The sequence below is a fragment of the Engystomops pustulosus genome, chromosome 7 (genome assembly GCF_040894005.1).
Source record: "Engystomops pustulosus chromosome 7, aEngPut4.maternal, whole genome shotgun sequence".
NCBI lineage: Eukaryota > Metazoa > Chordata > Amphibia > Anura > Leptodactylidae > Engystomops > Engystomops pustulosus.
The window spans coordinates 94,855,114-94,873,612 of record NC_092417.1 but is presented as its reverse complement, the minus strand read 5'-3'; the positions used below and the strand labels follow the sequence as shown (position 1 = coordinate 94,873,612).

At 40.7% G+C, this 18,499-nt stretch overlaps 1 protein-coding gene across 1 annotated transcript in view; it reads left to right on the top strand.

Annotated features, from left to right (window-relative positions):
* The window catches only part of CDH13 (cadherin 13), a 548,360-nt gene that overhangs the window by 520,051 nt on the left and 9,810 nt on the right, over positions 1-18,499 (top strand). The window contains exon 13 of the mRNA XM_072117266.1: positions 379-597. Coding sequence (XP_071973367.1) covers positions 379-597 — 219 coding nt within the window. The remainder of the gene's footprint in view (positions 1-378; positions 598-18,499) is intronic.

Here is an 18,499-nt window from a genome sequence, read left to right as displayed (position 1 = left end):
GCAGTAGTTATTTTCTTGACATCACAGGGAGTAACACAATCCCAGGTAAAATAGCAGCGTGCATGCACCACCAGCAATTACATGCATCTGGCCGTGCTGCTCTCTGCCTGCCCCTACCCCTGCTCCTGCAGCACAGGAGATTCATATTCATGTGAGAGTAATATGACCAGACTGGAAGACCTGTGCAACCATAGTCAGGATTGAGTTTATGATCGGATCCATGGGCGAGGAAAGAGCAAAACAGTAGGACTGACAGAGAACGGTTGGAATTATATAACAGTGAATTAGAGATTATGTTATTTTGTTATCCTTAGTATATTTAAGAACTTTGTCTTTGTGGGAATACCCCTTTACCATACTATGTGTTAATTTATCTAGATACTCACGCACAAGTCAGTCTTCTTCACAATCTCAAGAAAGCCAATTACAATCTCCCATTGGTGGTGACAGATTCCGGGAAACCTCCATTGTCATACAGCACAGATGTCACGATCCAAGTGTGTTCCTGCAAGAAGGGCAAAGTAGACTGCAGTTCAGCAGATGCTCCACATGTCAGCATGGCCGTCGTCCTCATGTTTACACTCTACAGCCTATTCTGTAAGTTTATGGTTTAATGATGATTGTCTTTTAACATGTTAATGCAAGATGTTGGTTATTGGTGACTTATTTGATTGAGAGACTGTAGCTAACATCTATAAGTTTCAACTCAGTTACTGGGACAGGAGATTATTCATTAAGGGGACTAAAGTTTTAATTAATAAGGTACATTGTTATTCCCCCTCTGCAGGGGTGATCAAAATTCTTGGTGTCCAAAGGGCTAAAACTTTGTTACTGCAAGGGAACCAGGGTGAGGAACAAATAATAAGTAATCATTTTCAACCGTTGACTGAAAACAAGAATGTTTCCATGCAAAGCTCTCAAAAACTGTGAAGAACTGCCACTTGTACTTCTGACAAGCAGCAAAGATAGGGTTAACAGAACAGACAATAACAGGAGAGACCTCATTTCATTTATCTGTGCCAACCAGATTTCAATTCAAAACGGAAAAAAAAGAAGATTAGAAAGTAAATTCCTACGGGAACTGTGTCCCGCTCCCCATTAGAAAGACCAGCGTCTGCTGTAATCTATTTTCCAATATGAGACTCGCTTGAGTGGCACACGTGAACCTTATTTACAAATTTGAACTAGGACATTGGAAGAGCTGGCGAGGGTACAAATTACAGGGCATCAATGTGGAGCCTCACCAGAGACCTGATTCTCCAAGAAGTTTATTATTGTGTCAGGGACAGAGAGCATTGCAAAGGACAAATTGTAGCTCACATATGGATTATCCACTGCTCCTTCCTCGTAGGCAGAGATAGAAGAACAACATGGATTGAACCTGTTAGGCTTCACACACACAACCATATTTTTGGCCTCTGGGGAGCCACAAAATAAATGACAATTAATTCAACCATCGAAGTAAATTAATCAATGAAAAGAAAGAATCACATACATATATTGATTTTTAAAATTGCCATAAGTTTTCTAAATAGTCAATGAATATGAGTATTATCATTAGGCTGCAATGAGAGTTACACATTTATGGCAGTCTATATTTGACCATAGACTCTCTTTAATTTGCATGGGTTCCCCAGGTCAGCCCTTTAGGAACAGACAAGGGCCCTATTCATTGGATGGTTTTTGATGTCATGTGAATCTGATCCATGGTTATAATAGGATGCTGTTTTATAATGGATGTAAACAACAGAGTCCATGGCTCTTGTATATGTCCTGTCACCCACATTTGCGGACTGCAAAAAAACCCGGAAGGCTGACAAAGGATATCCCTAGTTTTCCCCAACCCCTTAAAAGGTCACATGATTCTGTTGTAGAAACTGATATGCAAATAAGGACTGCATGCTAATGTCCCCTGTGTTGAATCAGTAGTTATCACAGCTAGATAGACTTCTATGGGAAGGCACAGGACCTGAGCTTAATCTGGGGTGGAGTGGTCTTCTAGCTCACTAGGGGATTGGATGCCAAGAATTGATAAAAGACTGTAAAAATACCCTGCTTTAAAAGGGTTGCATCATACATTTGATTGTGATTTTGCTATTAGGTCATGGAAGATAAATTATGCTATTTATTTTGGTTGTAATAATAAATGTAAAGTTCTCATAAAGTGCCCATTTTCCCATATTGTCTGTTGGACAGTCAGATGTCAAGTTGCTTGATGATTTCGGAAACAATCCTTTGTACATTCAAGTCAATGGGTAGCGAAGGTAAACAGAAAACCTAACGTTCATCTTCAGTTCTTAGTTTCTGTGTGAACACGGTGTGAACTAAGCCTAACATGCACAGCCAAAATCTAATTTAACGATTAAGACACTGGGGCACATTTACTAAGGGTCCGAATGGCGTTTTTTCCGCCGGGTTTCCCGATTTGGCCGAGATTTTGGAGCACGCGATTGGATTGTGTGGTGCATCGGTGCAGGCTTTCATGCGACAGAAATCGGGGGGTGTAGCCGTCGGAAAACCCCACTGATTTGGAAAAACCACAGAATTTAAAAAAGATTTGTGTCACAAAAATAGCACTCACATACACCGGAATGAAGAAGGACTTCAGCGCAGCAGCGATACCCAGTGGACATTGGGCGCACGACCTTAGTGAATCCCAGCAGAACCAGAATCAGCGTTGGAGAATGCGCCGCTGGATTGCGACTGGACCGGGTAAGTAAATGTACCCCATTACCACTTTAAAAGTCTTTCTATTTTGTGTCTGGTCCAGATCACCCATGGTAGTGTATACATTGTGGTCACAGGAGAGTACAAGCTGTTAATTAAAAGCCATCAAACTTCCACCGCTAATTTCCCTTTTAACAAACACCTCAGTCACCAGAGGTTATTCAACAAGAACAAATATCTAATATTATAATAAAAGAGCAAATGAATTCCTCCCCATCCAAACCACTGAGCACTGGCTGAAACCAAGCAAAAGATAATGACTGCATAGGGAAAAGCAAAGCGTAATAAAACACTCAGCAATGTAACCACAATTATGCTCTGCACTTGTTTAACCAGCATTAACTGTGCTGATAAGAGGTAAGATTATTACAGATAGATTCATTTCACAGCAGGACACACACACAATACACAATAAACTTTGGATATTCTAATAATATATCACCATTAATAGGCCAGACTTTCTGAATATTTCTATAATATAGTTCTATAATTGGGCTACAGTCAAATCTAGTAGAGAAAAGAAGCTACTGCAATCCACTTTTTTTTTTTCTTAAAGGGGCTATCTAGTGAGGAAACCTGCTCTAGGAAGTATAGTTGACAGAGGGGTAACTAGGAGAGGCTGGGCCCCATAGCAAATGTATGCATGGGGCCCCTCTTCCCCTTAACAAATGCATACATACATTTTATAAAATCACACAAATTTATACACTCAAATAGACATTGGCATATGATAAATGACCGACATTTCGTATAGTACATATAACTTATAAACACATAATATAAATAGACATACAGTAAATGCACACCCTATATACACATACATACAGTATAAAAACACCATATACAGACATACTGCATATACACCTACATGCAGTATAAAACACCTTACATACATACAGTATATACATACCATACACCCTATACACACACTTACAGAACATATAAACATACATACAATATACAGACATCATACACATAGTATATACACATCATACCATACATCATATACACACATACAGCATATACACAAACAACATATATCATACACATTTATACAGCATATACATAATCACACACATACACCATATACACACATACACCATAAACCATGGCCATGGCTGGAATGAGCAGCAGGTCCATTTGTGGGGGAGAAAGGGGGAATAGAGGCAGCAGCTTGCCTAATGCTGGGAAGAGAGGCGGGCTTAAAATGAATACACACTCCCTCTTCCTCTAACTCGAGCTGCAGGTCCCTGTAATAAAGTTTTGATGCACTGGCACAGTTGGGGCGGGACTCGGGAGCACTGCAATTCGCCTCTGTGCCCCATAGCAGTGGCTATGGCTGTAGTTACGCCACTGATAGTTGGAGCTGCTTTAATTCAACATAAAAATAAACATAAAAAATATTCTATTGCATTCCTGGAAGGGAGTTGTCTTCTTACAGACAGCCCACAATAATTGTCTATACCAGAGGGTAGATCAAGAGGAAGCTGTGGGAGATATGATACAAGCGAAAGGCCTAGTGCAGATTGCTATATCAATGAGAAGCCATAAGTGAATAACAAAACTCTCACCTTTTTTTCCAATATTGGAAATGTATAAACAAGGTAGCAAGTATCCTCCTCCAAAATGCTCTTCATGTTCTAGGGACACAGAGAGAAATGTAGGAATAAAGAGACTTTGACTTTGAGCTCAACCCCTTTAATGGAGGGTTTCCCTGATGAGGAGCAAGACCCCCTCAGACTGTAGAGTAGATCTAGAATGGCCACATACACTCAGCAAACCCAATGATTTAAAAGGGAACTGTTTATTTCCTCATTTCCCTATATCAGGGGACTACAAAGGAAGTTGACAGACATGTACCAAAAGATGTAATTACCTGTAAAATATATTCTACTCATAGTACAACTAAGATATAGGAGGTCAGATGTTAATCCCACTGTATGATTGCAGTGCTCATACTTAGAAGCTGAATTGGACTTCATATCTGCCTTAAAAAAGACACCAATCCAGTTACTTCAACCTACACTCACCGGCCACTTTATTAGGTACACCATGCTAGCAACGGGTTGGACCCCCTTTTGCCTTCAGAACTGCCTCAATTCTTCGTGGCATAGATTCAACAAGGTGCTGGAAGCATTCCTCAGAGATTTTGGTCCATATTGACATGATGGCATCACACAGTTGCCGCAGATTTGTCGGCTGCACATCCATGATGCGAATCTCCCGTTCCACCACATCCCAAAGATGCTCTATTGGATTGAGATCTGGTGACTGTGGAGGCCAGTCTGAGATGATTCCAGCTTTATGACATGGCGCATTATCCTGCTGAAAGTAGCCATCAGATGTTGGGTACATTGTGGTCATAAAGGGATGGACATGGTCAGCAACAATACTCAGGTAGGCTGTGGCGTTGCAACAATGCTCAATTGGTACCAAGGGGCCCAAAGTGTGCCAAGAAAATATTCCCCATGACACCACCACCACCAGCCTGAACCGTTGATACAAGGCAGGATGGATCCATGCTTTCGTGTTGTTGACGTCAAATTCTGACCCTACAATCCGAATGTCGCAGCAAAAATCGAGACTCATCAGACCAGGCAACGTTTTTCCAATCTTCTACTGTCCAATTTCGATGAGCTTGTGCAAATTGTAGCCTCAGTTTCCTGTTCTTAGCTGAAAGGAGTGGCACCTGGTGTGGTCTTCTGCTGCTGTAGCCCATCTGCCTCAAAGTTCGACGTACTGTGCGTTCAGAGATGCTCTTCTGCCTACCTTGGTTGTAACGGGTGGCGATTTGAGTCACTGTTGCCTTTCTATTAGCTCGAACCAGTCTGCCCATTCTCCTCTGACCTCTGGCATCAACAAGGCATTTCCGCCCACAGAACTGCCGCTCACTGGATGTTTTTTCTTTTTCGGACCATTCTCTGGAAACTCTAGAGATGGTTGTGCGTGAAAATCCCAGTAGATCAGCAGTTTCTGAAATACTCAGACCAGCCCTTCTGGCACCAACAACCATGCCACGTTCAAAGGCACTCAAATCACATTTCTTCCCCATACTGATGCTCGGTTTGAACTGCAGGAGATTGTCTTGACCATGTCTACATGCCTAAATGCACTGAGTTGCCGCCATGTGATTGGCTGATTAGAAATTAAGTGTTAACGAGCAGTTGGACAGGTGTACCTAATAAAGTGGTCGGTGAGTGTATAATTCTACAGCCTTGATCCAGATACAGTCAAAAATCGACTAAGGGATTGGTACCAGTCAACCCTTGTGTTCCATGTAATATAGTATTTTATTTGTAAAGCGCTATGGAAAATGATGGCGCTATATAAATAAAGATTATTATTATTCCCAACTACAAATGTGCCTTTAGGCATAAATTACTGGATCAAGTATACTAAGAGGTTAAACAGCATTGTTTCTGCTACCCACACTGTTGTATGCAATTTGTCACAATGAGTCAAAAGATGATTAAAGGAAATAATTTTGGCACTGTACATAATAATCATAAAGAAATGAATCTCTTTTTAAGGCAAAATTACAAATGATAATCCAAATGGACAGTGAAAATGAAAAAAATCCAACTTCCTTAGTATTATGCAAAGCTAATTATTTCTTTCCATGTATCCATAATCCTAGATTAATAATATTACATGTTGAGTGACAGTACTGGTAATTACCTAGCCCCTATATAGTATGCCAAATGGACAAGAGGAATTTAAACTATGACATTTTCTTAAAAGAATTCTTTACTTTTAGCCCTTTGATCAGAAATGGCTTCAAGTGCCTCTGCTTTAACAACAGGTACTTTATCCTTAAAGGACATCACCTTTAAAGGGGTACTCCTCTGAAGTGTTTCATGAATTAGTATCGTATATACAGTATATAATAAAGCAAATTTTTTGTAATGTCTCCTGTCCTTAAGTTATGACTATTACAACTTCTGGCTCTAGGAGACGTTTGATAGATCCAACAAACCCCTCATGCAAAAATAATTAAAGAAATGATCCCTGGATTGACTGTGACATGGTTGCTGTCTTCTAGAAACTGCACCCCACTTTTTCAGTTCTATAAAATTGAATTTGACTAAGCTGCAATACTACCCAAAACCTGTGGATATGTGTGGCACTGTTTTCAGAAGTAAAAGGACATGCTTTTCTATATGTGTCCAGCTCCAATGCAGCACTGTGACTTTTAGTGCCATATAACCTTAGCCTATGGTAGTTATTTGATGTACTCTGTATGTTTCGTACAAGCAATACCCATTTTGTACTATTCCAGAAAGTGCATCAATTCCCCTTTAAAGTTGTTAAATAAACTGATTATCTGTCTGGTGTTCCAAAGCTATTAGTATTCATGACCCTGTAAGATCAGCATATGAAACGTTTACAGGTCTCTTCATTATTTTATATGGTATTGCCTTTCTCATAACCTCCAGACGTGTTCAGTAACACATAGTGTCGTGTTTTAGTGCAGTGTAATTTCCTGAACAGGGAGTCGGGCACACACTATATCTCTCTAGCTAAAAAAACAAGTGACACCCTGGAAGGTGTAATCTGTGAAACCACAATGGGCAGTTTCTAGCTAGTTCATCACCAATAGACATGAGAAGCCATTGTGAAGCAGCTGACAGAGAGTTAACGTCAATGAAAAAAAAAACTCTTGTTTTTTTTATTGCAGCATGTATCATTACAGCTCTACATTTGTTTTTGTTCAGTTTATTTTTTTTTAATAGAGACCCAAACTTTTTGGAATGTAAAAAGTACATTGTATTCACATCCACCACTAGAGGGAGCTCAGTGCATACAGTGTTTATTATTGACTTAACAGCTAGTCAGGATCAAAGCTCCCTCTATATTTTCTTAGCAGGATGCCTTAACACTCTGCACAAGAAATGCAAAGTTCTGGTTGATATAAGAAAAAAATGTATAAGATTATCTGTGCATAGAGCTTTTTAAAATAAAGTATTTAAGGCTGAACATTCACTATAAGATAGATGTTGACTCTCTAGTACATTAAATCTTGTTACGGTAATGGGATTGTTGGGAATCAGAGGTAAGATCTCCTATTTTGCAATCTATTTCCTGAACACAAGAGGAGATATGGTGGGCACGGAGGCATACAAATTCTGTGTGGTATCCTGCAGCACAGAGGTTGCACTGGGGCTGTAGATCCTGCACACCCATAGGGGCACATTTACTAAGGGTCCGCATTTTCATCGGATTTCCCGACTTTTTCTGATTTGCCCGGAATTGCCCCAGGTTTTTGGCGCACGCAATCGGATTGTGGCACATCGGCGCTGGCTTGTATGCAACACAAATAGGGGGACGTTGGACAACCTGACTGATTCGGACAAACCGCAGAATTTAAAAACCAAATTGTGTCGCAAAATCAGCACTCACATGCATCGGGAAGAAGAAGGTGAACTCCGGCAGACCTCAGCGGGGAAGCGGCACATGCAGGAAATTGGACACACGATCTTAGTGAATCGCGGCAGCTCCGAACCCTTAGTCGGACATTCCGGATCGGCGGCGGCGGACAGGTAAGTAAATGTGCCCCATAGAGTACATCGCTGAAGCTGGTTGGGCAGCAAGTCCCATAAATGCTCTATTGTTAATTCTGGTGACCAGACACCTCATAGAAGTGTTGCAATCTGGTATTGACATTCCTGTATTATTTGCTATTTGGGCATGCATTACTCTGCTAAATAAATGCTAGTTTGATGCCCTGCCATCAGAAGTGACCCATGAGTGGCAGAGCGGCAGATATCACTGAGCTATGATTGTACTTTAGGTGAAAGACTGCCATATGCTCCCCATATCGCAGCATCATCAGTTGGGCAAGTATGTCATTCCACATCAAAATCAACATTGAAGCACTTATTATATGACAGAGCCTAATTCGACGATATGGTACAGATCCTTTCTGAGCTATTTCGGATCATTGCTTATTAAAGTGTAAAATGGTCATTTTAGCCCATAAGATTTCTCACCATCTGCTGTCATATTGTAACAAAAAAATATAGGTGGGGTTTCCATTTTATAAGACTTGATAGAGTCAATCACAAGATTTAGGTTGTTAACAGTATAAAACCTTCATGAATCTAAAGGAGCTTTAAGTCTCCAGACATCCAGGAGCATCTCCTTATTTTGCTTTTTACTAAAACCAAGATGCCTACGTTTTTTTTAGCAGGCTTTTGAAGCCCTTTTAGTGCTGATCTGTATTCTTTTGATGTCTGAACCCGGGAGTAAATTTCAGAAGTTCTGACATCAAAAGAAGCACAAGACAACTGGTGAGAGTGTAAGTGGCTCTTGTGTAGATTCATTAATATAAATTGAATTTTTACTATATGGCTGTATAGGAGAAATGCCACAGACATTAGCCAAGTACCTTCCTTTAAAGATATTCCGCTCCAGTCTCCGGTAAAATACATTTATCTTCCTGCCAGGCTTGCTTCAAAAGCTGCTGCCGTCAGTCAGTCTGAGCACTTGTGTTCGACAACATATTATGTAAATGGAGGTATATATTACCAGACAATATACTGCACGACACAAGTATGCACAGCAATTCCTTTCTCCTTGATCTATGCAGTGAATTTGGTTCAAGTAATTTTGCTGTGTAGGATGACCGCATAATAAATTGCATGTTAGAGCACACTTCCCAACTGCATACTGCTAAAAGACATGACAAATTGAAGCTCACAGTATATTGGAATTCAACTAGTCCTCAGCAGTATGTGAAAATATCAGATGATAGGGAAATCTCAGATCTATTGTGTGCTGACCTTGTGCGCTGTCTCTTAGGCACCTTTCAGGTGGACATTTGGGGATGGATAGATATCCATCCCATGGAAACCTAAAGCGCCTGGCCGTGGCAAGGTGAGCACAACAGGTGTAACCGTACCATTACTGGGAAAAAGTGTCCCTATGTAGAGGGGAGGGTTAAGCAGCTTTATGAAACTTTACTTATAAGCAGAGGCGTAACTACAGGGGTCCGCAAGGTGCAGGGGCCCATGGTGCACAGGTAAATCATTATTATGTTCTGCCCCATTGATTAGCAGGCCTGACAGAGAAGAGGAGGTACCCAGGCCCTGACCCATTGATTAGCAGGCCCAGCAGAGAGAAGGAGGCTCCCGGGCCCTGCCCCTGTGATTAGTAGACCTGACAGTGCTCCACCTATAGAGGATGGAGCATTGTATTGGTGTATTGGTGCTTCCTGAGTCCCTGTCTTTTTATGTTGCTGCACCAGTGTCCGCCTCTTCTCCGCCCACCCCGTTTGCCCACCCCGTTCGCCTGCCGTCTGGTCATGTGACCCGACAGCGCAACATCAGCACTGACCGTGTGGAGTGCTGTGCAGATGAAGGGCACCAACGCAGAGCCAGAGAGGATGCATCTTTATGGTGTATCTGTGTGTATATGTGCTCTGTATATACTGTATGTGTGTGTTTTTGTATATGCTGCATATATATATTATGTATGTGTGTATATACTATATTTATGTGTGTATGATGTCTATATAGTGTATATGTGTTTTGTGTATGTTCTGTTTGTATTTGTATATGATGTTTAGTATGTATATACTGTATGCATGTGTGTATTGTAAGGAAGTGGCTGGAAAGGTCATCAATGGCATCTATATTCCAGCTAGGTTTTTCACCTATGCTTGGTAAAGGGATGGCCATTGATGATTAATCCAGGTTCTGGGGCTGTGTTAATGGAGCTCGTTAGCCCGAACCTGGTCCAGGGCCTTAGAAACCTGAGCTGCATCATGAGAGCTGCCTCTCTGACCAGAGCTAGAGGTGCTGCTGTGTGTGATACAAGCCTGGAGGTAAAGGCTGCCAATGCGTTTATTTTGTATTCTTAGCTAGAGAGGGAAAGAGCTATTGTATTAGCTAGAGCCTAGACGGGCAGGTCTTTTTGTTTTGTATTTTATTTCTGTCAGTTATGCGCCTGTACAAGTTGGGCTTGTAACCACTACTGGCAATAAAGACTGGAAGTCAAACCAGTGTTTGGAACTAAAAGTCAGACTCTGTGAACTGCATCTAAGGGAAGATGCAGTCCAGTCCAACAGTGCACACAACAGATGCCTGTACTAAAAGGTCAGGTCATACCAATTGTCAGGGCAGGTGAGGAGCGAGGCAGAGCAAGAAGAAGGAGACACTCCACACGCATTGACACTCAAGGAGACTTCCTCAGGGTTACACACCTCTTGCACGTGAGCCTGTGACTTAAACACCATGCAGGATCCTTACCTACAGGTGTTTTCTGAGTGTGGAAGAGGTGTCACATGATGGTATCCAAAAGTTGCAAATCACTAGACCACTAGTCAGCTGTGCTAATACAGGGTAACCTAGCAGTCCATATTTACAATACATGTTTAATCCTGTAGGCCGCGCGAACACCTGCAAAGTGAAGAATAGTGTTATTTCAATGTGTTCTTACAAGTAAAACATCTGGAATATTTTTTTTTTTTTGCACTGTTCTTTTAATGTTCTGTTTTATAAAAAAAATGCTCGGGTCTCCCATTGACTTCAATGGGGCTCGTTATTCGAGACGAGCACTCGAGCATCTGAAAAAATTTGTCTCGAATAACGAGCACCCGAGCATTTTAGTGCTCGCTCATCTCTACTAATAAAGCATTATGCTTTGTAACTTCAGTGTTGCAACCTCATGAAACACTACTTGTCTTTTGCTTCACATCTGGCTTTTTTCACTTCTGTATAAGATGGCAAAACCTGGTTCTCCAACATCATATGAGATCATCCATATGTCATCCATTTTTCACGTGAACCTACTGGGGGAATTTATGAAGACTGGTAAATTCAGTGGTCCACTACTCCCGCTAGGCAAAAGGGTGTTGTGTAGAGAGAGGTGGATTGCCATGTGCCTGGAATTGCTCAGAAAAATGTCCCACAGGACATTACAAATTCCACCCCATTGACTTCTAGGGGAAAAATAGTGCATTTAGTAATTTTATTTATTTAGAGAATTTATTGAATTTATTGTTTACATGGGTCCTGTCACCACCTCTGTATAAGTCATCTTCTAGCGCTGTCCTCATTCCTATGAGCAGATTTGTTACATATCTCTTTACACAACTTTGTTTCTGCTTCTGACATCTATCCCCTGACATGATGCAGCTCTGTGACTGAAGCATAAGACTGAACATTTCTCAAGATCGATACAAGACACATTCATTAAAAAAATATATTTACGATGCTACTGAGCATTATTCAGTGGAATACATTAACATTGCAAATTATGTCCAAAATCAGACATTAGCTTTATGGCAAACTTCACATTTTGTGATTGCTTCCCACTGGTTGAGAAGTCTAATTCTTCAGTCAAAGATGTTAATTTATTTGTCATTACTTTGCAACTTATACAACAGTGCCTGCGTCTTACAGGCTTTTAGGCAGACAGCTCAAACATGTGAATTACCACTCGGTGGAGAGAAAGTGATATTTTTCCTAAATTTGTTGCGCACTTTGCCACTTAGCAATTATTTTCAAGTACTGACACATCCATGCATGATGTAGAGTGCACTTCACTGGCTCTTAATGTGCTTGTTGACAACGGAAAAATAAAGGGAAAAAAATTAAATAAATAAGTGTCATTGTTCCAAAGTACTATAATACAATAGTGTGTGAGCACATAATAATCCATTTATGTAGCTGATAGCTCAGACTCATGTAAACGGTCTCACAGAGTAATGTTTATATAGCTGTAACCCTGTAATATCCCTGTATCATTTTATGGATTAGGTGCCAATACCTTAGACTTTTATTGTTAACATGTATTTACTACATGACAACAATCCCATTTTTAAGAATCCATAATTCATGTATGCATGCAGTATCCCCAAAATTACCGTGGTGGGTGGGTGTGAGTTCAGATTTGTCGTCTAATGCTTTCACAGAGAAAATTGGTTCCCATTCTTGAACCTGTGTTTTGTTCATATTGTATATACACAAGTATAAGCCAAGTTTTTCAACACAAAAAATGTTCTGCAAAAAAAGCAAACTTGGCTTATACTTGAGTCTATAAAAATAACTCAGTACTCAACTTTCCGATGCCCCCTGTAAGTCCTTTTCTTGATTCCTGTGGGTGAGATAGGTCCATGCGCATGCTGGCCACCCACATACTATGATGTCACATGCCTGCTGACATCACTGTGCGTGAAGGGCCATCGTGGACAGACCCATCACTGCCCGCATACCCAGGATTTTGCGCTTGCACAGTTCATTGGTCCGGACGCCATGGCTGTTTCTCTAACACACAAGTCAACAAGTAATCATCTTTCTGTTGTGAATGGCCAGTTTAACATAATTCTTGGTCTAGCACATCTCATGTCACCCGTGAGGAAGCCACTACTTGTGGCAGAATGGGTGGGGCCGTCTTCACCCCCCTTACCCTCTTTCCTTTGGACCCTGACTGGTGACTTTGCTACTATGTGTCATGTGGATAGCGATAGCAGATTGTTTCATGATGCATTGAAAGTTCAGATGTCACACACTACATGGTGATTGTTGGGTGGGGGGGATCTGAGTTATCTGATTTATCTTCACCAGACCCATTATTTTATACTGCACCATCTTTATATAGTGCCATCATATTCCATAGCCATATGGGAAATATACAAATAAAATAAAACATGACAGAGCACAAATGGTCATATGGAACAATAGGAGTGAGGGCCCTGCTCACAAAAGCTTACAGTCTATGGGGCGACACAAGAGGTGAAAAGATTATATAATGGTCCATCCATTCTTCATAGGAGAATAGAACAAAATAAAATATAATATAATAAATAAAGGTGCTTCTACTTGAATCAGCCGTCATCTTATGGTAACATTCTTGATCATGCTCATTTGTATTACTTGGACATTTTCAGTACTACTGAAGAGATTTTCCATTTAGTTATAGTTTTTTTAATCTATGCAGACTGGGCTCTTTTTTTTCTTTTCTATGATATAAATGACCACACATATCTGCCCAATGGAAACTGAGGGAAACAGCTCTCTATAATACCTGGAATTCTATCTGATATCTCTCACCAGTGACCTAACAACCTATCACACATTGCCCAATTAATTTGATGACCCAAAACACAAGTTGCTGATCTTGAACAAGGAATGTGCTGTCATAATAGCAAGGGATACAGTGTATATAGATATTACACAATGTTCTGCTTGTTGGAAACTAAAATAAATCTTTATTGTCTTTTGCTATATATTGTTCTTACATTAATTGTTTATTATAAGGATAGAACCTTGTAAAAGATTAACCAATGATACCCTTTAAATAGACTTGATATGCCTCTTGCCAGTTCTAGGGGAAATACATGATACACAGTTTTACTTTGGTGTTAATTGAATTCCTTGCTCATCTCTGTTTTACCTTACTATCACTGAGATCATTTCACAATTATTAGGGATGCCAATGTGCCTCAATCTCAAACCCACCCTATTCCACTTCATCAAAGCTTGTACATTTCAGATTATAGCTGTACTACCAAATCATGCGACACCCCCAACCCAATGTTCTTCCTCTTATCCATTCTATATTCTTGTTCTTTTCTCTATTTCTTATATTTCCCACTGTGGGACAGTGTATGGGGGCAGGTGTGAACCAGATGAGTGGCTGGTTGGTTGCAGTCTACCCTTGGATTTTACTGCAGCAAGGTCATGATGTAGGTCTCTTCCACACCATGCATGGCCAACAGGGTCAAACCCGAAGAGGGATGTCATACGGTAACAAGGTTTCCCCTGGGGCTCTCCCAGTGGGTCCTGGCTGAGGGATGTTAGTGGCTTTAACCTGGTACTCACAGTAGGAAATGGAGAACATACACTTACATAACTTACAGTTCCTTTATTTGAAGAAATTGCAAACAGTCAGCAGCAGAAACCGGCTATGCAACTTTCCACTCTCGTTACTCGTTTGGGTAGCTGACATGCAGATGAAATTCCCTTGTTGCAGTGGTAGGAACTGAACATCAGCCCTGAAGCTCATCTACAAGGCTGGGAAAATCTATTGGGAGCTATGTCAGCTATGCCGCATAAGCATCACAATTTGGAAGTGTGTTCACAGAACAATCTAAAGCCAGGGGCCAAGAACCCAGGGCTGAGCTTATACTTCTAGACTCTAGGTATCAGCCTCTGGAAAGTTCCAGGGTACTAGTCAATAGGACAGCCTGTATTAATATGAGTTGACAGTTGAACAATGAATCATTAGAATACATAATTAACATATTGTACTTAACATTCACCCTCATAGAGCACTAGGCGGTGTTGTTGTTACACTATGCAGCCTACTAAAAGGAATTACTAGGGGAGGAACTTGTAATGCTCCATAGAAAGTGGGATCTCGGAGTTACAGAGCCCAGTGCTGTGATCAGTCCTACTGGACCAGCAATATTTCTAGAAATACCATTTCATAATGAATTACACTTTCCAATTTCTTCCTTACTCCTCTCACTGTACTTCTCATCAAGGGCCTCTTGAGCAGTCTGCCATAACTTCTTCAAATGCTAGGAACACAGAGATAAATAACTAACATCATAGCTACAAAGTAACACCAAGTGCATGTCTTTATTGACTTAAGTAGGTCCCTGGCAGCTTTTACTTAGGTGGTATTCCTCCATGGTGCAGCATGAGCTATGTAGAGTCCCTTTATTTACACATATTTATCTAGCAATAACCTGTTTTATCCTATTATATCTGCACAGTAGCTGACACAGTGGTTTTTAAGGTTTTAATTAACAGATTTCATGACAGTTTTATTTTTACTTAATGTGCTTTAAGAAGAGACCCCTGACTGTGCACGTGAGTCATGATATCAACAAGTCTTAGTGTTAAAACAGATATCATTGATTTTGTATCTGTAAATCTATAGCCTGGTCTCTTCTCACCACGTTGGAATGTGTGCATATTTGCATTAAATCCTGTATACAGGTTTCAGTAGGCCCTTGGTCGGCAGAGCCTCAGTGGGCCCCTTTGCAGTGAACTCAAGTGGTGTCATTAAATATTTAGAAACTAAAACAGTCTCCTGTTCCCTACAATATTTCCTAGTTTATCATCCCACACAACCCCCTCATGATTATTTTATATAAAGAACCCCCCCCCTCACCCCTTATGGATTCATTAGATACATCCCCCTCACCCCCATGGATTGGCCCTGGAACTTTCCTGGGTTTGCCCATTTCTTGTGCTGGCCCTCCATGTATATCTAACAAGGTCAATGTTAAAAAGGTCAATATGTTTGGAAATGGTTCCTCATCAATTATAGAAGCTTTTTTTCATGACTGAACAGTGTAGCATATTGGGGTTTCAGTATTGGCATCATACAAATGTTACCAATAAATACATTTCACAGGGTTACAGTAGTCACCAAAACACATCAATCTTTTTGAATTATACAATGACTGAATGTATTTCTAGTTTGTATAACTGCAGATTCTTAACACCTAGCAGCTTACAAAAAGTGCAGTCTCATTTTACAATATCTTTTATAAGAAATCTTTATAAGAAATATAAAAGTACACCCTGTTTTCATGCCATGCTACCAGGACATAAAAAATATCATCTGCTCATTGTTAGGTCATAAAATTCAATTGTGCTGGCACCGATTTCACCATTTCATTTTCTCCCCATTCTAACCCGGCTTTTTTTTTTGTTGTTTTAATTTTTCACTTTTCTCCTTCAAAAGTATATAACTTTTTTATTTTTACTTGTACAGAGGATTTGTTTTCTGCATACCAAATTGGATTCCATGCCATGTACTTGGAAGCGAGAAAAAAATTCTAAATGAAGTGAAATTGGAGAGAAAAAACGTAACTTTAACGATATATTCCAGCTGACATTATAATTTCTAGCATTTTGGGGATTTTGATTACTTTTTATTATATTTTTCATTTATTTCAAAATGGAAAAAAGTGGCATTGATTTGTCGATGCAGTGCACAAAGATCAAGAAGAGGATCTTTGGGGGGGGGGGGGAGTCAGAAAAGTGAGTAACATAGGGGATTTTTATATACCCGAGTATAAGCTTTTTATATTAACCCATTTATTGGAAAAAATCCATTTTAGGAGCAGACAATCATCAAATATTTCTTCTACTTTTAAGAAGTCTCCCACAGAGTGAAAGAGTTAATATTTCTTACATAAACACAACTTGGACACATTGGGGCAGATTTACTTACCCGGTCCATTCGCGATCCAGCGGCGCGTTCTCTGCGCTGGATTCGGGTCCGGCCGGGATTTATTAAGGCAGTTCCTCCGATGCGCTGAAGTTCCCTGGAACGCGCTGGAATACACCGAGTCGGGCTGAGTGAAGGTAAGTGCAAGCTCCGCGACATTTTTTTAAAAAAATGCAGCCGTTTTTCCGAATCCGTCGGGTTTTCGTTCGGCCACGCTCCCCCGATTTCCGTCGCGTGCATGCCAGCACCAAAATCCGATCGCGTGCGCCAAAATCCTGGGGGAAATCGGAGCAAATCGGAAATATTCGCGTAACACGTCGGGAAAACGCGAATCGGGCCCTTAGTAAATGACCCCCATTGACTAGTAGGACATAAAGTCAATTAGACAGGCAGGGAGTGTCTATGCTCAGAGCAATTATCTGTGGGTTGTTTAACTATATTAACAATTTGACATAACAATACAGTAGCCTGGCATTGTCAGTCACTACTGAGTTATATACATTTATGACCACATTAAAGAAAAATCCAATAACACAAACAAACACAGTCTATCACCGACTTACCAATAACTCTTGCAAGCTCTAGTCCCTGACATTTTCACAGATTATTCAAAAAATCTCTATATAAGCACTATATAAATAAAGGAATTATTATTAATTATTATTATTAAAACATACTGCTCGCAAATTGGACAGTGCAGTCTGCTGCACAGTGTCCAATTTGTCAGCAGTATGTTATAAAACAGGAAGATATATATATATGGTCTCTAGAATTTGCTATAGATCTGTAAAAATATGGTACTGGCACAATGTTACAGATCTGCAGCAATGACAGATCCTGGAGTCACGATAACTGATTGTCGCTCCATAATGACGTCACAAGGAGCGACAAGCCAATGTGATAGTGCAGCTTTAGACTGCAGCCAGTTTTTGATTGAATTTCACCGGCAAAGCCACCTATCACAAAATGGTTAACACCCACAATCGGTGCATTTTGCAGCAAACACCCGGCTTGTATATTTATAGATCAGCTTGTGAGCCCTCTCCATACTCCCTTAACGGACTTGTGATGTGCTATTATGTTACAAGTAGAGATGAGCGAACACTAAAATGCTCGGGTACTCGTTATTCGAGCCGAACTTTTCCCGATGCTCGAGTGCTCGTCTCGAATAACGAACCCCATTGAAGTCAATGGGAGACTCGAGCATTTTTCAAGGGGACCAAGGCTCTGCACAGGGAAGCTTGGCCAAACACCTGGGAACCTCAGAAAAGGATGGAAACACCACGGAAATGGACAGGAAACAGCAGGGGCAGCATGCATGGATGCCTCTGAGGCTGCTTAAACGCACCATTATGCCAAAATTATGGGCAACAGCATGGCCATGACAGAGTGACAGAATGAAGCTAGATAGTATCTAAAACATGCAATAATTGACCCTGACACTATAGGGGACGGCATGCAGAGGCAGCGGCAGCAGGCTAGAGAGTGTCATGGCGACATACCCTAAATGGACTCAGGCTTCAAACCAATGGGTGGCAGAGAGGAACCAAAGGAGGTGAGCAAGAAGTGCTCAAATAAT